The 19,855-nt window shown below is 47.0% G+C and overlaps 1 protein-coding gene across 1 annotated transcript in view; it reads left to right on the top strand.

Annotated features, from left to right (window-relative positions):
- Window positions 1–5,209, top strand: part of MEOX1 (mesenchyme homeobox 1) — a 29,522-nt gene extending 24,313 nt beyond the window's left edge. The window contains exons 2-3 of the mRNA XM_006266368.4: window positions 478–650; window positions 1,993–5,209. Coding sequence (XP_006266430.1) covers window positions 478–650; window positions 1,993–2,115 — 296 coding nt within the window. The 3' untranslated portion in view covers window positions 2,116–5,209. The remainder of the gene's footprint in view (window positions 1–477; window positions 651–1,992) is intronic.
- The last annotated feature ends 14,646 nt before the right edge of the window (window positions 5,210–19,855 follow it).

The following is a 19,855-nucleotide window of genomic DNA, read 5'->3' as shown; positions in this document are numbered from 1 at the left end:
AGCAGAGGTCACCATACACCTCATTAAGAGCATAGGCTTTGAGACTAAAGTCTAAGGCACCACAGAAGATAGTTAGGTGCAAATGCAGATATATAAAAATATGCAAATGAAAGGGAGTGACAAGTAGTGCTTGATGGAGACATGCATAAGTGCCTAGGATTCTTTCACACATCTTTGAAGGGCTTTTCAGTCCTAACCTATAACTCATTGTCCTTCTAGCCCTTGTTTCCACAGCCTCTGCTACTGAACCCTTTATCTTCACATGCAGCCCACCGCTATGGTGTCCCACTTCTTTTCCTGTTGAACTAGAAACTGACACTAATGTCAAGTTGTGCGACTGTTGTCATGAAGAGGGCTAGAATTAATCCATTATACTCACTTCCACTTGTGACTTAAAGCAAGATTTAGTTCTTTAACCATATAGCTGGGTAAGCTGCCATGAATACAGTTCACACAAAATATGCATTTGCCTCTTAGAAAACCAGGACTCCAGTAGCAAGCCAGAAGCCAGCAGCAAAGCACGGAAGGAGAGAACAGCTTTCACCAAGGAGCAGCTGCGGGAATTAGAAGCAGAATTTGCTCACCATAACTATTTGACAAGGCTCAGGAGATATGAGATAGCAGTGAACCTGGACCTCACTGAGAGACAGGTACTTCCTGAATCCCTGCCTCTTCAACTGTGATTTTACAGAGTTATGTCTGCCTACACAAGAAGGTGAATCATATATATCCATGTGACACCAATTTCTACCTTTGCAAGTGTGCATAAATATATGCACATACCCTAAAAACGTTGTAACATATATGGCAACTGTATTTTAACTATGACATAACCAAGAAGCTCATTTTTGGTATTTGGTTAACTTGGTTTATTTTCATGTAAGCTGCAGAAAACGTATTAATAGATGACTAGCGCCCAGAGCCTTGACACATCTTAATTATTTCTCAACATTCACTGGCACACACCAACAGGCTCATAACTGAAGGAGGATCTGGTGATACTTTTCAGACTTTGATGAGCATGACTGAGCTGAAACAATCCTCTGAAGTTCCCAAATTCTGTAGAATCCCAGGAAGCTTCCTGGCTCAGTAATAATGGGCACGGGCATGAGAGGGCATTAGATTCTTATTTGACAAGGTGTCCTCCTTATGGCTAGGGACAGAAATTACACAGAAACTGGTGTAAGTGATAGGAAACTGGTTCAAATCTGTAACACAACATAAGTTCAGGGCACATAAACCACTTTCAAAATGGCTGAAAGTGGTTTAAGATAAAACTGGATGTATATAATGGATATATATCAAACTTAACAGATTTAGGTTAATTAGTTTATTGAACTTCTGTCCCAGATCCCCTCCAGAATCAAGTTAACTTACAGTCCCCCAGCATCCCAGGATGCTTTGCACATCCCCCACAAAACCCTGCTCTCACAGGGTGGGTGGGCTAGCGTTGGCCCAAGCTGTCTGCTCCAGCTGAGCAGGGAGGCATGCTCTAGTGCCACCCGGCTTTTGGTCTGGGCCACTACAGGCATGTGGCTGCATTTCTGGAATAAAAAATGAATGTCTGTTCGCTTGTTTAGTGGTTCAATCGACACAGCTTAGACTAACCTGAAGAGATTGAATTGATGCAGCCTCGGGCTTTTGACTGTCTGTACTTAGCCTATACGTTAGAAAGATGTTGAGCAATCACTTGAGAGGATAAGAGTGTAGAGAATTAAGGAGGTCAGCATGCTTTCATCCTTATGGTGTGCTCTTAACAAGGGGCCTTACATCAGAGCTTAATAAATGTCCAATAAAGGAATCAATCAAGTGAAGAAAAAGAATTATAGAACTTTAAAGAATTGATTTTGTTGGAATGAGACACCTAAACACCTATAAAAATCTGGCCTTTTGTGCTTAGCCGATGCAGAGAAAGGCCCATTAGAAATATGATGCCCAGACAGATATAGAGGTAAGGGAACTGATCATCAATTCTTTCCCTTTCTAATTCAGGTTAAAGTGTGGTTTCAAAACCGAAGAATGAAGTGGAAGCGTGTTAAAGGTGGGCAGCCAGTGTCCCCTCATGAGCATGACCCAGAAGACATGGACTCTGCTGCCTCCCCAAGCTCTGAGTAGTCCCTCTGCAGCAGTAGTCCACTGACTATGGGAAGGACTGTTGATCAGAACATTGATGCCATATAGTTCAGAAGCAGCTGCATGATTTTCAGACACCCCTCCTTGTCCTCTTGTGCCGTTCTAAGGACTGTCATGTCTCGCCACTCAGAGGTGACTGTGCAAGGCCCAGGGGAGTGATAAGAGAAAGGTCTGGCTTTGATTTTTGTCTGAATGAACCAAGATGTCCAGCACTGTCTGAACAATGCCAGTGTATATACAATGCTAACTAAAACCACTGAATATGAAGTAGAAATAAGGCTGCCTAAAGCTGGCTTTCTAAGAACGTGGCTGTAAACCCTCAGAAAATGCATGTTTCAAGGCAGCATTTTTAGATCAAGCAAACTAGTTATACAGCTTCCCATTTTATAATCTTTAAAAAAAGTGCAGACCCAACTTATATACAGGCCTGTGCCTGCTATTTGTGGAAGAGATCATGTCCAGAAAGACATGGATTTCCATTAGAGAGCTAAGATGACAGGTACTTTGCTAATTCCAAAAGTTTGTTTAATTACTCTTACTGGATACCGTTGAAGTTCCTTGAGCATGTCAAGAATCACCACTCTTCTGGACCAGAAGGTGAACTGTGTTTTGGTATATCTTCTAAAAGAAAGCTATTCCTTTCTGTTGTGTTCCTCATAGTTGCCTGTGGACCTCCTCTCGGTATTTACCTTTGTGTCCTTGGTTAGAGCTCAGGACTGTTTGGACAAACAGGAAACAGTGTCCTGTGAAATGACTTAGTTGAATTAATTTGTCTTATTTTCTTGTTTCTTTTCCTTTTTGGTGAAAGAACTTTCTTCAAATAAGCATGCGTGTGTGTCTGTGTGTGTGAATTATGTATAAATATGTGTCCATAATGCTGTGTGTTGTGTGGATAAATATTTACTATACATGCATTCCTTCTCAATAGCTGAGCTGATCAAATTAGTTATTCATTATCTGAACAATTTAGTCATTTTTTCTACCTGGAAACTTTCTGTGAAGAGCTTGATTTTTGTGAATTGATTTGCCATTTGCAGCTGTTTGGATAGCTGATGCAAACAGATTTTTGCCTATGAATTGTTTGCATACTGTTCATTTTTAACTGTTTGTATTTTGTGATTGGCTGTCCATGCCACATGAAATTGGTTTTTGATCCCCTGATGGGATGACAGACTTTTTAAAACAGGAGACTAGTGAACAGTAAATGAAGGAAAGGAGGCATTTAATAACTAATTCTCTTATGTGTGTACAACCATTTCAGTGTTGAAATATAGGTGCTAGTGTGAAGAGCAACACTTCCAAACATCAATGTAACAAAACACAGACACACACAGGTGGGGGCATCATCATCATCAGTCATTCTCGTATCATGGGACTGCCATGAACGATAACTAGGGTTGTTTAGCTCAGTGGAGGCAATACATTATCTAGGAGATTTCTGCAAGATCTTTTGATAGAAGGTGAACGAGCGACAACAGAAAGGAATTGTGCCAACTTACAAAAGTGCATTTGCACCTTGAGGAGACTAATGTATGAAGCTATCCTAAGATAAAAAAAGAAGTGTATACAGGCAAATTAGTTCTACCACAGGATAAACTGACCAAGGTCAACCTTTACCCACAAGTTGACCTCATGGTAAACCCTTGCCAGCTAAGAGTTTTAACTTGAGACTTCTCATGTAGATTAGTTACCCCAAGATTTAAAAAAAAAAAAAGTTTTGTAGCAGTCCAGGAAATCTAAGTCTTGTAAACAGAAACAGTAAGGACTTAGTTTGTGTGAGGCATGGGCGACTAATGCCTCCTGAGTCACGGGGGGCACTTACCCCCCCGCCCCCAACTGGACAGTCAGCAACCTAGAGGGGTCCCCTAGCAGCCAATCCCTCAGGCTGGGGGGGTTCCCCCCCACAGCCAATCCTGCCTACCCGCAACTGGCAGTGGTGCGCCGCTGGCACTTCTGGGACGCTGGGACAGGGGGTACACCAGCGTTCTCAGGGCATGTACATGAACCCCCTACGCATTGCCGCTGGTGTGAGTTATAAGGTATCTGATGCAAGAGTTTTTGCAAATGTGCGCTATGGATACTAGTGTGATTCAAAACTGTGCAGTTCTGTTCTTCCCTTTAGCACAGGCTGGAGGCATTTCTCAGTGTTTGGTTATCTCTTCATTTGGGAGAGATAAATTGGCATTTTACCAAACCCTTTAAGTGAATCCCTAATACTGAGACACTGGTGCTCTTTTTTGTAGTTAAATAAATAAGAAAATTGCCAGTACATCATTTTGATTTTATCTCAGGATCTTTAAAAGGCCCTGGCAGCCCCAGATGTTTCAACAATGTTACCTGAAATTGGCCTCTTTTCTCAAAAGTTTGTTTTATATCAAATTACTGTATGAATAGTTTTAGGGAAAAATAGTGATAGCTTCCATAAAATCTAATTCCTTTTGTCTCTTTATTTTGTATTTTCTAATGTAATATTTCCATATCATAACAAAACATCACTCTTAACATTCTGAAAACAATATATGAAATGTTAATTTTTAAAGTACTGAAGATCATATATAAACATTTCAAGCTATTTGCTATCAGATGATTTCATGCTGTTTGCACATTCCTGGAAGCCAGTATTATACTATTGCATTTTGATTTTACTCTCATACACTGTTAATGAGTTTTAACAGATCCAAGATGCTCCACCAAACACTGATCTCTGCTTCTTTATACCCAATTCCTAAGCATTGCAGATATGTTTGAACACCTGCTTTCATATCTGGATGACCAATTTAAAAATATAGTTGTTACACTTTGTAAAAGATTTCCAGAAATATATATACAAAAATTAATGTAACCAAGAATACAGGATCCTTTTAAAAAACTAAAAATATTGTGTCCACCCATCACGATTACTTCCTTTCTTTTGAAATATCCAATTTTTTGTGAGACTTGTGAAAAAAAAGAAAGCTAAAATGCATATTTGCATATAATGGCTTAAAAATAAAGTAACTCAGAGAGGGAAAAGATATTTCTTTATTCAAACAATAAAGCCTGAAGGGAATAAAAAAATAGGGAAATTATATTTTTATGTTAAAAATTTAAAGCCTCCAAAATTTACTTTTTTCATTATATCATTTATCTTGACTTTAAAAAAGCCTTCGATCTGGCATTCCATGATCACCTCTTAGCAAAACTGGCTAACTGCAGCCTCAGCCTCACCACGATCTGCTGGCTGGGGAATTGGCTCCGTGGTTGGAGGGTGGTGGTTGATGGAAGTCAATCATCGTGGTGCGCTGTGACCAGTGGGGTCCCTCAAGGCTCTGTTTTTGGGCCTACACTATTCAACATCTTCTTTAATGATGTGGACATTGGTATCAGAAGCGGACTGGCCAAGTTTGCCGATGACACCAAACTCTGGGGTAAAGCGTCCACACCTGAGGACAGGGGGGTGATCCAGGCTGACCTTGACAGACTCATGAAATGTGTGGACAAGAACCTGATGGTGTTTAACACCAAAAAATGCAAGGCTCTCCACCTTGGGAAGAAAAACCTGCAGCATCCTTATAGGCTCGGCAGTGCTATGCTAGCTAGCACTATGGACGAAAGAGACTTGGGGATCATGATTGACCACAAGATGAACATGAGCCTTCAATGTGATGCTGCAGCTAGTAAAACGATCAAAATGCTGGCTTGCATCCATAGATGCTCCTCCAGCAAATCCCAGGATGTCATTCTCCCGTTGTACTTGGCCTTGGTGAGGCTGCAGCTGGAGTACTGCCTCCGGTTTTGGGCTCCACAATTCAAAAAGGTTGTGGAGAAGCTTGAGAGAGTGCAGAGGAGAGCCACATGGATGATTAGAGGTCAGGAAAACAGACCATATGATGACAGGCTGACAGTTATGGGACTCTCCAGCCTGGAAAAGCGCAGGCTCAGAGGTGATCTGATGGCCACCTATAAGTTTATCAGGGCACTCACCAGGATCTGGGGGAACGGCTGTTCACCAGAGCACCCCAAGGGATGACAAGGTCGAACGGTCATAAACTCCTCCATGACCATTTCAGGCTGGACATAAGGAAGAACTTCCTTATTGTCCGAGCCCCCAAGGTTTAGAATCGCCTGCCGCCAGAGGTGGTTCAAGCATCTACTCTGAACGCCTTCAAGAAAAAATTGGATGTTCATCTTGCTGGGATCCTATGATCCCTGCTGACTTTCTGCCCCTGGGGCAGGGGGCTGGACTCGTTGATCTTCCAAGGTCCCTTCCAGCCCTAATGTCTATGAAATCTATGAAATTATTTATAGTTCTGTTGTGTGTTTGGAAAGTAAAGAGTGGTAACTCTGTCAACATTCCACCATAACAATGAAACTTCAGCCTTTATAGAGATATAATAGAGAGACCACAAGCTTTCTAGAACTAAAGTTCACATCATCAGATACTGTGAAAGGACACACATACAGAAAGCAGAACATGAAGTGGAATAAGTGATTAGAATATGTTAGGTAGGAAAGCAAGAGGGAGAGAATCAGGGGTGTGCGGAGGGAGGAGGAAAAATGCTGTGAGAGGCATACAAGCAAAGAACCCGTAGGCCATAGATGGAAGTTATGTTTCTTATGTGCTCAGCCACCTGAAAGCGCTCTACAGCTGTGCCATGACACATGTGTATGGCCAATTGCACAAATTAACCCTCATCAAATGAGGTATCAGATGAAGGCACTTCACTTTAGAGAGCCCTAGGGAACTTGTGTTCCCTAATGTTCATTTGTTGTGTGATCGGGGCTGGGCTGCATCAGCCCAGCCCCAACCCTGGGACTGTCAGCAGGAAGGGAGGGCAGAGGGGAAGCAGGCTGCCAGCTGGAGTTTGCCTAGCCTGAGCTGGAAGGGGGGGTGGATTGGAGCCCCCCAACCCTGTAGCCCCCTCCCCAACAACACCCTCCTGTTCAGGCTGGGCAAACCCCAGCCAGCACCTTGTTCCCCCTCCCCCCAGCTTCCTGCTAATAGCCCCAGAACTGGGGAGATGGGCAGTAGGGCTGCGAGAAGCTTCAGGTAGTGATTCAATTCAGAGGCGATTTGGCCTGAACCTGAATTGAATCAGGGAACCAATTTAAAGGTCTGAATCGATTCAAAGCTCTCCGAAGCTTTGGCAAAGGTTCAGAGAGCTTTGATGATTTGTGCAGTCCCCAGTGGCTGCAGCAGAGAGCTGCAGCCATTGCAAGCTGGTAAGTACTAGGGAAGGGACCATGGGGGACCCCATGGCGGCCCCCGCCTGCCCCAGGTCATTACTTTAAAGAAAAGCTCCAGTGTTTAATGGGTACTGTTCGGCAGGGAGAGATCCCCACTGCCCCATGCTGCACGGGGGGCTCTGCATGAGCCCCCTTGACCCCCGCCTTGCTCCCCTGCCCCCCCCCCATGGCTGTCCTGCCTGCCAGGGCTCTGGCCCTTTAAGAAAAAAAAAAAGCAGAGAAAAGCCCTGGGACTCACCACTCCTGGTGCATCCTTGGGGCTTGGGGGGCTCCTGCAGAGCCCCCTTGTGGTGCGGGGCAGCGGGGATCACCCCCGCCTGCAGGACCGGTGAGTCCTGGGGTTTTTTTAGGTTTTTTTTTCCTTAAAGGGCTGGAGCTGGCCCATGCGGGCAGCTGTTGGGGGGCTGGGGGTTCAGGGGTTAGTGCAGAGCCCTTCATGCAGCATGGGAAAGTGGGGGGCAGCGGGGATCACCCTCTGCCCAGCAGCACCTGCTGAGCTGGGGCTTTTTTTTCCCCCAAGTGGCAGGACCTGGGGCAGGCGGGGGCGGCCATTGCTGGGCTGGGAGAGGGGCAGGGGACTGGCCTGGCCTGGCCTGGCTGATTCAGAGATTCAGCTGCTGCTGAATTGATTCAGCTGAATTGAGTCAGAACGGTGATTCAAATCACCAAATCGAATCACTGTCCCCCCTAATCAGCCAGATCCAAATCCAAAGTGAATACTAGCCACTTCACACAGGCCTAATGGGCAGGGGACAGCTCCTCAAATGCAAACAACCTCTTTTGGCTCCTGCAGGTAGGCTTGATCCCCCTCCATGACCCAACAGGTCTGTTGAGTTGCGAGGTGGGGCGGGGACAGACTCTAACTCATGGTGCTTTATGTAAGCACCTTGAATTAGAGAGGGGGCCTGCATATCTGTCAGCACCCATAGGAACAAAAGGGTCACAAAAGCTAATTGAGGCAATCAGAAAATCTATATCCCTGTTTAAACCATACTTAACACAGTCTAGTTTTTTAATGATTTCTTGTTCTGTAGTTTCCTGTTTACACTGTACTTTTTCATCTGTTTGCTTTTTCTTTATGTCTGTGACTACCAATGCTGAGGTCAATCCTGAAACTTCAAGACATCTTGGGAGAATGGGCTTTAAGGAACCCTTTCAAGTGTTAGCCACAGTCACTTTATCTCCCTATTCTTCCACTCTTTTTTCCTAACAAGGAGATATAAGCAGTACCAAACGTTCAAGCTGGTTCTCTACACAAAGGAGAATTTTGCCCTGCAAAACAACTGATGCAGACGGATTCATACTGTTTTCTTTTTGGTCCATTTTATCATGTAAGTATAATTGCTATGCTCTCTGACCAAAAGTAGCTAAAGCAAAAGTGAAGCTTCAGAGACCAGTTCCATTGCTCTGAACTCTGATGTAGTCAGGTACCTTAAATCTTTACCAAACATATGCAAAGCACCTTTTATTTCAGAGTCGCCTTCCATGTTACTTCCCAGTCAGTTGGACAGACGTTCAGTTGGAACCAACAAATTTTTGGACCGTGTTATTTGGAATTCTCTCCAGACCCCTCTTGTGCCTTCCCTCCGCAAATTTAAATAATCACTGAATTTACTTCAAAAAGATTTTCACAGGGTATTCATGAATATGTTACCCTACCTGAACTCCCACTCCCAAGCACCATTTAAAAACTCAGTAAGCATCAGCGCTATTTACCCCATCCAAACCCTGTGTCAGACTCTTGCTGAAATGAAACAATAAAAGACAGAAGTTTGTTGTATCCTAAGGAAGGTCCTTACATTTTCTGTTTGGTTTAAACTTTGTAGGCACTTTTACACATGCTCTCGGGGTGGGAGGGGGCAGCACTTTAATTAGAGTTTGACAAACATTAGTTCAAGTGCCCCTGCCACCATTTTTAAGTGTAGGAACGCTGATACATGAGATGCAGGAGGTTGCTGGAGCTCAGTAATTAATTGAGTCTGCTCCGACACACTGGAATTCCAGCCTCTGCGCTCATGTATAGGAGCCCTGTGTTTTTTAGTTATAATCCAATTGATTCAAGCCCCCAACAAACACTTGAAAAAAAAGAGTTCCTTCTGTAGAAGCCCCTTTGCTTCCAGGTGACAGTAGTGCCTCAACAAGAATAATGCCCAGAGTATATATCAATGTGTTAAATTACTTCACTCAACAGATACAACAGACAAACAGCACTCAGTCTGAGAAAAAAAAATCTATTTAGTTTGCCTTCTCTGTTGCTCGTTTTGGCATAAGATCTCGAGACAGTTGTGTTGTGTGCATCTACCCCCAACCATATTTGGGAAATTGCTTTGAAAGAATGGCTGCAAGGGCTGAAATTTGCTAGCCCCTTGATAACCAAGAGAGTAGGGTAAACGAAAGAGCAGCTCAGACTGACTCCTCACCCAGAAAAAGGGGTAATAAATCTTCCTTTGCAACAAAGACGCCCACAGCAGTAGGTCAGGTTCCAGTTTACAGCACTTGAAAGCAAGTCATCAGGATCTCAATTCGTGCCCATAATCACAGCTCTTAAAATAGGACTGGCTCTTGAGAAATAAGGTGAGAGTCACCTGAGAGTCCACTTGATGCTGGAATTTTCATATGAAACCATCTGCTCATTCTAAAATTTTAGTGTTTTGTGAAGGAACATTTAACTTCTGACATGAAAGCATCTGACCCTTGAACCCTTGGTGCCAAGAATCTTTCAGGCAAAGTCAGTCATTGGGGAGCAACCTCTCTGACCCGCAATTATTTTTCTCAGAAATCTACATCAGGTTTTTTCTCTTCACAGAAAGGAAGTGAAATATCTGGGGAAGTTTGGCAATGCTTCCTGTGCCTGATTCTCAATAAATAATCTGTGCATAGTCACCCACATACCACAGGAAGAATCTGGCAGGCCTGAGAATGGTGTTCACATACTTCCACAGGAACTGCATGCAGGCAGGGAAATAAGGCTTTCTTCCCATATAAGGCCTGTGCAAAGAATCCAGGGGGAATGCAGAGCTCTGTTCAAGCTTGGTTATACATGCTTGACATAGCCCCATAACATTTCAGTGTCTATTTAAAAAGTGCTGAAAGAAGCAGAAAGAACATTTCCCCCAGATTCAGAGCTTTTAAGGCCATTGTGACCAGACTTCTGCACAGTAAATTTGTTCTGCTCAGTTTCCAGGCCCTCATAATCACAGGGTGGCTGGCCCCTTCGCTTTAGCCTGTGCCCAACTTCATCTAAGATTCACTGGCTACTCACTAGCTCAGACTGATCAGCTAGCAAAACACATTATTTCTCACTCTGGAAATTGCTGGCCCTACTCTGGGCCAATCTCAATCAGAAAAAAGAGCGTAGATCCTTCTGGGTGTTGCTGCAAATAGTCATTGATCTCATACTACCCACACTCTGCTAGCCATGCCCCATGCCACCATCACAGTTTTTCTCCCATGCAAGCTTAATTTCAAGATGGTAACTGAACAAACCACAATTTGGCTGAAAACCAAAACAAATTTGGAACAGCATCACTAGAATGAAGTTGTAAAAACCCACCAGATAAAGGAGGAAATCTTTGCTCCATAACACAAGGTGTAGACTAAATGTGAAACACTTGAAATCCTGCCCTAGTTGTAGCTTGAAGCGCTTCAGCACTTTACAGATGTACAGGCTCCTACCAGCTGAAGAAACTAAAACGGTGCTGGAACCAACACTGATCTCCCAGGCTTCTTCAGAGCTAACTGGACTCAGCCCCCCAAAGCAGGGCAGCAGGTAGGGCTGTAGGGCAGCCTGCTGCAGCAGGGGAGGAAAAGGTGGGCACACTCAGATACCCTGTGTGATCGCAGCCAGCCCAGCCTCAAGCAAGTAAGTTTCTTTCAATCTTTTTTTATCACTGCTTGGGCTGGTGGGGGGGAGGGCAGATCAAGACCCCCACAGTGGAGGAGAGAGTGGGGAAGGGGCAGAGGAAATCATTCTGCTGAAAATGAAAATGACCCCTCCCCTACCCCCTCCACGATTTGTGTGTGGGGCAAGGGTGGGCTGCAGTTGAGGGCTGGGATCAGCCTCTGTTCCGTGCCTCTGTGTCTCACTGCCGCTGCTGCTTTGAAAGTGGTGCAGCGTAGCACCATGTACTTCAGTGGCAGAAGTGAGACGCAGAGGCTGAGCCCAGCTCGCAGCTGTGGCCTGCCTTACCATTGTCCAATCACACAGTGTGGCCAAGGCCCCGTTCACTATGAATGGGGCCCTGGCCAGGCCAGGTCATGGGACAATCAGAGCCCAGGGGCTTATCCAGGGACCTGGCACAGGGGAGCCAAGGCAGGGGGAACTTCCCTCCCTGTCTTGGGTCCCACAGTGTGCGCAGCAGTGGGAGCTGCCTACCCACACCCCTGGTTGAGCTGGCAGGCTCCAATTGCCCCACAACCCGGCCCAGCCGGGGCCCCATTCACGGTGAATCTGGCACTGGACGGGCCATATTGTGCAAAAATTGGAGCCCAGCACCTTATCTGGCACCGGGGATCCAAGCAGTGGCAGCGAGGCACAGAGGCACAGAACAGAGGCTGAGCCCAGCCCTCATCTGCAGCCTGCCCTAGCTCCACACAAAAATTGGGGGTGGGCACATGTTCCCTAGGGATGTGTGAAGTGGGCCCTATTCAATTCAGATTCAGCCTGAATCAGGGACAGTGATTCAATTCATTGATTCAGATCAATGTCCCTGATTCGATTCGGCTGAATCCGAATCTGAAGATTTGATGCTGATTCAGACATAGACACAGCTTTAAAAGTTTTTTTCTACATACCTCGAGGTACCAGCACGGCTTGTGAATGCTGAGATGCTTGGGTGGATGGAGCGTCCCACAGGAGCACAGTGGGAACCTTCACATGCTCAGCAGCGAACCTGGAAGTGGACCGGAAGTTCTAAATCCACCTCTGGGTCTGCCGAGGAGCTCACGGGGGGGGGCCTGTGCCCCCCCCCCGCTCAGCGATTGGCCACGGGGGGACCCCGGGTGCCCCCCAAGACCTAGGAGGCACCAGTTGCTGAGCCAGGAGGGCATGCCCCCCCCCTTCCACCCGTGTGCTCCCTGACAGATCCAGAAGTGGACAGGAAGTGCTTCTGGTCCATTTCCAGGTCTGCTGCCGAGCAAGCTGGGGAGCCCCCCGTGCTTCTGTAGGACACTTCATGCACCCCAGCATTGCAACATTCATGAGACGCCTGCTACCTAGAGGATTGTAGAAAAAACATTTAAAGCTGTCTCTATGTCTGAATCTCCAAATCTTTCCAAATCTCTCCAAATCAATTCAAAGGGTTCTGATCCAATTCAGAGAGATTAAAGGGTCCTCTGATTCAATTCGGATTCGGCAATTTAGCCACCAAATCAGGCCAAATTTCTGCTGAATTGAATCAGGGACCGAAGCTTTGCACAGCCCTAATGACCCCTCCCCTCCTTGGATCCCCGTGTCGCGCATCTGGAGGAGCTGATGGGCTGTGCGGGGCTCTTCCTGGGGATGACTTCCTGGGGATGACTGGATCAGGCCCCAGGGGTGCACTGATCCCCTGCAGCTGGATGAGGTCCCGGTCATGCTGATCCCACACAGCTGGACTAGACCATGGCCAGGCCAACCCTGCGTAGCTGGAATAGGCCCCAGCCCTACATGGCTGGATTGGGGGCCAGCTGAGCAGTCTGTGCATAGCTGCATCAGACCGCAGCTGGGCCAGCACCTCATGCCAGATCAGACCCACAGACGAGATCAGGCCCATGGGCCAACCTGGCACTGCTGATTCAACTCATGGAGGAAAAAGATTGGACAGCACTGGGTTACATCATGGCAGCTTACAGCACCATGACCCAGGCACACAAAAGGCACTTCCTCAAATCATGCTACATGCCCTGCATATCCAGCTGCAACATGCCTGAGGATGAAAAGACCTGGGATGCCATAGACTACAGTCTTTGCTGAGACCACCTACAAACCATGTGCTTTTGGGCCAGGAGATGAGCCATGACTGGTAAGTTAGCCTTGGGGACTTAGAATGACAGACAGTGGCAGCAGGGCTTCAAGAGGGGCAGGCCTACCTTCATGGGGATTTGTGTTGAGCAGGCCTCATTGTTCCAGCAGCAAGACACCAGCATAAAAGTGCCTGTGTCCATTGAGAAGTAGGTGGCAGTCAATCTGGAAGCTGACAACTTCTGACAACCTTCAATCTGCGGTCAACCACTTCAGCATGGTCAAGTTTGCAGCTGGATCCTCAGTCCAGATGTGCCAAACCATCCAGAAAGTGATAGCACTATTCTTCCTCTATCTCTTCAACCCCCAGGAGGTAATAACTGGATTCACCTGCATAGGCGCTCCAAAATGCATTGGGGTCATCAATGGTGTCCATGTTGCCCAGGGCCAAAGCTGGAACTGCCCTGGGGCAGTATCCAAATCTAAGATAAGGGTTCCCTCCCCCTCCCCCCATGTTGGCCGAGGGGAAAAACCTCACCTTGGATTCAAGTAAATATAGTAATTTAACTTATTTTACTTATCTAGTATTTTAGGTTTCTATACTAAATACTTTAGAATTTTAGGTTTTTACAAGTTTTCTTCAAAGCACATGTAGAGAAGATGAAAGAGAAAGTCAGCACCCACAACAACGTACTTCAAAAATTGGTCACCTCATTGGGGAGTGAACCCATCTACATTAAGAACCACTGTTGTTGCCTTGTATTACTCTAGAGTATGCATGTCCAGTATGGGAATGATCAGTTCATGCCAAGAAACTAGAGCTAGTTCTAAATAACAGCTGTTATGAAATAACAGAATGTCTATGGCCAACACCAAAAGGATAGCCTGTTGTTACTGGCTGGCATTGCACCACCTGATATCAGAAGAAATGTAGTGAGCCAAAAAGAAAGGTCATGGCGGTGGAAGAACCCTGGCATCCACTCTATGGTCACACAGAAGTAATTAAATGGCTTAAAGCACAAGAGTTTTGTGACCAGTGTTGCACTGCTGGACACAATGGCTGATATGCGACTTAGATTATGGAAGGAAAGATTATCCACAGTCAGGTTCTCTGAAATGGACCTGAAACCCTAGAAGAACCTTCCCAGATTGGCTGATCTAGACTGGCCAACATAGTGATACCTGAATTGCCTGCTCATGCAAACTGGGAGATCAAAAACAAACATGATCAAGTGAAGCTATTCTAATGATATGAATATATGCAAGCACAGTGAAGTACAGGCCGTGGAGCACCTGTTCCTTTGCCAACTCCTTGGTGAGACCTGTACAAAGAAGGACCTCATTGCAGCTATAGAAAGAGCCATCGCTTCTGCATGATTCTGGAAAAACATCTAGTTTATGACACAAAAAGAAGAAATTTTATTTCTGCTGCTTTTTTCTTGCTTATTTGTTTTACAAGCTTTTTTGTTCTCTTCTGTAAGCTGCCATGTGCTGGCACTCCATTCCTGATACCTTCCGGGTGGACCCAAACCCTCAGACCGACGACTTCTTCCATTTAATAATAGGCAAATTTTATTGATCCACAGTGATAGAAAATAAAAGTAGTGCAAGAAAGATGATTACAGAATACAATATCAATTATTCCCCATCCCAGGGGGTTCACAAAGAGAGCAGTGTGCTCATCTTGAATGTCAGATGTCAGCAGCCTGGAGGTCAAGAGTTGATGCCCATCACCTCCCCCTGCCCCTCCCCCCCACAATTGGGTGGGTGAGATGGGCCAGTGGCATACCCTCTACCCATGGTGGCCTTGGGATCCCCCTCTTGGGATGCCCACTTTTGTATTCTTTTTCTCCTGATGACTCTTCATTTCCAGGTACCGCTGACTGGTTTCCCTGTGGTCATCATACTGTCCACATTCTATTCTGTTAGCACATCCCTTTGTTTCTCAAACATATCACATGCATACATCTTAATTTTGTCATTTACCAGTACCTTAATTTGGGCATGCCCAAACTTCTAATTTGGTTCATCCACCAAAACCAGAAATCCCAGGGGCTCTGCAGCTGGTCACTGTCCTTATCTTGTGTTATGGGTTTTCAGAGAACACTGTGGTACATGTTTTCAGCTTCCCCAGCCTGTATGTCTGCTAGCTTCTGATACAGTGGGCCTTGAAGGCTGAGAACATGAGACTTTGTCACAAACAGACTTTTAGAAACCAATTAACCCTTGCTGTTCCCCTGGACCATTGTTCTAATGCAATACATCTACCTCTACCTACAAGCCAATTCCTAAAAGCAAATCTCTAAATATTATTTTTTAGCAATCACCATGAGTCTTTGCACCATACAATCAAACAAATCAAATAAATAAAATACCCAGCACAGTTCTGAGGTACTCTATTCTGAGGTGTCCTATTGAAGCTAAAAATCGCACTGCAGTGACATCAAGTTGAGAACTATCCCCTGACTTAGTGGAGATCACTGTGACCCATCATTTTTATGTCCTATGTAGACATATATACACATACCATGGCTCTAAGCACTTCTCCCTCAATTCATTTCTGAATCCTGACTACAGGCTACTGAACTCTAACCCTCCTGTAGCCAAACTCTGCTTTCACCCCTCCCAACCCTAAATTAAACAGGTTTGATAGTCTTAATCCACCCAAGTTCTAGCACTTCTTTTACACAACATAGCTTAGCCTTAAATGATTTTCAGCCTACTTAGACTATGTGAAGCCACTCAGGGTAAGAGAACTGTGAGCTCTGGCTCTGGCTGGGTGCTAGAAGCCTATAATAGTTTGAAAAAAAATCAGTGGGCACATATACATAAGACATTTAACTATGCAGTTTCATAGTTTACTGCACATTAAGCATGCTTGTCTACACATGCACAGGCTTAGTGTGCAGTAAAAACCCCTAATTGTAAGTAAATTTGATACTTGCAACTTCCTGCCCAGCCACACCTCGCTGTCCCAGGGCTGCTGCCATACAGCTGCCATCTGCACCCTATCCTACTGGCTGGACCCCAGCAGGATGTGTTCCTGGATGCCACCAGTGGAGCCATCCATGGCCTCCTGGGCCTCCAGCCCTGCTGCCTCTGGGCCCACCAGGCCAGCCAGAACTGGTGTCTGCATGTCACCCAGCACACCTTGGATGACAAGCAGTGGCTGGAGAAGTTCTGCATGACCCAGGCCACCTTTCTGGACCTCCTGGAGCAGCTCTGCCTGCACATCATGGTATGCCAGCCACCTGTTTGGTGTAGGCAAGGCCACCATTGGGGAAGCCATCCTGGAGGTATGCAGCACCCTCCAGGACATGCTGGTGGACACTGTGCTCCATGTGCATGACCCCATGGCAGTGGTGGCAGGGTTCCATGTCCTGGGATCCTCCCAGAGCAGTGGGGCCCTGGACACAACATACATCCCCATCACCTGCTTGCCCCCTGGAAATGACCCCTACTACAGCCATAGGGGCTTTTACTCCATGGTGCTTCAGGCCATCATAGACTCCCAAGGTGCCTTCACACACATGAGTGCTGGCTGGGCGGGCAGTGCCCACAACGCCCGTGTCTTCTGAAACACTGGTCTGCCGGGCCTGGTGGAGAGTGGGTGCTTTGTGTCAGGGGTGTCAGACCTGCAGCTGGGTGCTGTGGTGGTCCCACCCCTCCTTATCAGGGACCCTGCCTACCCACTCCTGCTCTGGCTCTTCTGGCCCTACACTGGCTACCTGGACCCCTGCCAGGCCCACTTTAACTGCTGCCTGGGCTGGACTCATGTGCTGGTGGAGTGCACCTTCTGCTGCCTCAAGGGATGCTGGTGCACCTTCACCGTCTGCCTTGAGTTTCATAGTTTCATAATTTCATAGTTTCATAGTTGGTAGGGTCAGAAGGGACCTAAGCAAATCATTTGTACGACCCCCTGCCATGGGCAGGAAAGGATGCTGGGGTCAAATGACCCCAGCTAGGTGGCTGTCTAGCCTCCTTTTGAAGATCCCCAGGGTAGGGGCAAGCACCATTTCCCTTGGAAGTTGGTTCCAGCTCCTAGCCACCCTGACAGTGAAGTAGTGCCTCCTGATATCCAGCCTGAATCTACTCTCAGTCAACTTATGGCTGTTGTTCCTTGTTACTCCTGGTAGTGCTCGGGGGAACAGGGACTCTCCCATTGCATGCTGGTCCCCCTTGGCAAGTTTATAGGTGGCCACCAGATCCCCTCTCAGCCTTCTTTTGTGGAGGCTGAACAGGTTCAGGTCCTGTAGCCTCTCCTTGTAGGGCCTGCCCTGCTCCCCCTAATCATATGAGTGGCCCTCCTCTGGACCCTCTCAATGCTGTCCACATACCTCCTGAAGTGCGATGCCCAGAACTGGACACAGTACTCCAACTGCAGCCTGACCAATGTCATATAGAGGGGGAAGATCACCTCCTTGGACCTGCGTCCAAGCCTTCCTGACTGTGTCCCCACATTGGCGGCTCATGTTCATCTTGAGATCAATAGTGATTCCAAGATCCTTCTCTCCCTCTTTGCTGATGAGAAGGGAGTTCCCCAACCTGTAGGTATGCTGCTGGTTCTTCCTTTCCAGGTGCAACACCTTGCACTTGTCCATATTGAAACCCATCCTATTCTCATCTGCCCACCTCTGTAACCTGTCGAGATCTAGTTGTAGCCTGTCCCTCTCTTCTAGCGTGCTTAGTTCTCCCCACATCTTAGTGTCATCTGTGAACTTGAACAAGGTGCTTTTCACCCCCTTGTCCAAATCGCTGATGAAGATATTGAACAGTGCAGGCCCGAGGACCGAGCCCTGGGGAACCTCACTACCCACATCTCTCCAGGTCGAAAATGACCCGTCCACTACCACTCTCTGGGTGTGGCCCTCCAACCAATTTGTGACCCATCTGACTGTGTAAGTGTCAACATCACAGACACCTAATTTTTTAATGAGGATGGGGTGAGAGACAGTGTCAAAGGCCTTCCTGAAGTCCAGGAAGACTACGTCCACCACAACACCTGCATCCAAGGATTTTGTGACCTGGTCATAGAAGGCTACCAGGTTGGTCTGATGGGACCTGCCTCTAATGAACCAGTGTTGATTGCCCCTAAGCACAAACTCCCCTGCTGGCCCCTCGCAGATGTGCTCCTGGATAATTTTCTCAAAGAGTTCCCCAGGACCGAGGTAAGACTAACAGGCCTATAGTTTACTGGGTCCTCCTTCCTCCCTTTTTTGAAAATGGGGACCACATTGGCCCTTTTCCAGTCATCAGGCACCTCACCAGAGCACCATGAGTGCTCATAAAGCTGTGCCAGGGGTCCTGCAATGACCTCTGCCAATTCCCTAAGCGCTCTGGGGTGGAGATCATCAGGACCTGCTGATTTGAACACATCTAGTCCCTCCAGAAGTTCCCTGACTAGGTCCTCACTGACCCTGGGCCTGGCTGTGCCTCCCCTGGGTCCATCTGGAATCCCATTGTGGGGGAGGTCCCTGTCCCTGTTCAGAAAAATGGAAGCAAAGAATCTGTTGAAGAGATTAGCTTTGTCATCTGGTGCTACCACCAGATTACCCAGCATGTCCTGCAGCGGCCCCACATTATTTGGCACCTTCTTTTTACCTTAGCCTTCCTAATAGCCACCCTACAATCTCGAGCCAAGGAGGTATAATCCTCCTTGGTGATGGCCCCTCCTTTCCATTGGGTGTATGCCTCCTTTTTGGCTTTGAGGCATCCGTGGATGCTTTTGGTGAGCCATGGGGGTTTTGAGCACCCTTGTCCCCTTTGATCCGCGTGGGGATTGTCAAGCTTTGGGCTTGGAGGATTGTCTCCTTAAGGAACGACCACTCTTCCTGGACTCCCAACTCCTCCCCCCCTCCAGGACCTCAGTGCCTCCTCAACTAGTCTCCTTACCTCATTGAAATCTGCCCTCCTGAAGTCCAGGGCTGCTGCCTTGCTGCAGGCCTTTGACACCCTGTGCCGGATGGTAAATTCCAGTAGGCGATGGTCACTATCGCCTAAGTGGTCGAACACCCGCAGTCCCCTCACCAGGTCATTGCCTGTGGCCAGGACCAGGACCAGGTCCAGCAAGGCATTTCCCCTGGTGGGACTGTGCACCTCCTGGGTTAGGTGGAGGTCCTGTAACTTGGCTAGGAGCCTACATGAGCGGTCAGACCTGGCTGACTGCTCTTCCCAGCAGATGTCCAGGTAGTTTAGGTCACCCATGATGACCACGTCCCTCAACTTAACTGCCTCCGTGAGCTGACCTGAGAATTCCCGGTCCAGCTCTTCTCCCTGGTTAGGTGGCCTGTAGTAGACCCCCACTGATAGGTCCCTTTCCCCTGATCCCCTTGTATTCTGACCCAGAGCACCTCCGTATCCCCTACCTCAGACCCAGTGCTGTTTGCAGAAGATGTGTATTGTTCTTTGACGTAGAGCGCCACACCCCCACCTTCCCTCCCTGTTCTATTCCACCTATACAGCCTATAGCCCTTGATGTTTACCACCCAGTAGTGAGTTTGCCAAGGACATCCTCCCCTAGGTCATCATTGTAGCTTGTGTCCTGCAAAACATCTG

This window comes from Alligator mississippiensis, chromosome 4 (genome assembly GCF_030867095.1).
Source record: "Alligator mississippiensis isolate rAllMis1 chromosome 4, rAllMis1, whole genome shotgun sequence".
Taxonomy (NCBI): domain Eukaryota; kingdom Metazoa; phylum Chordata; order Crocodylia; family Alligatoridae; genus Alligator; species Alligator mississippiensis.
Note: the sequence above shows the minus strand (reverse complement) of the source record. Positions and strands in the feature narration are given on the sequence as shown.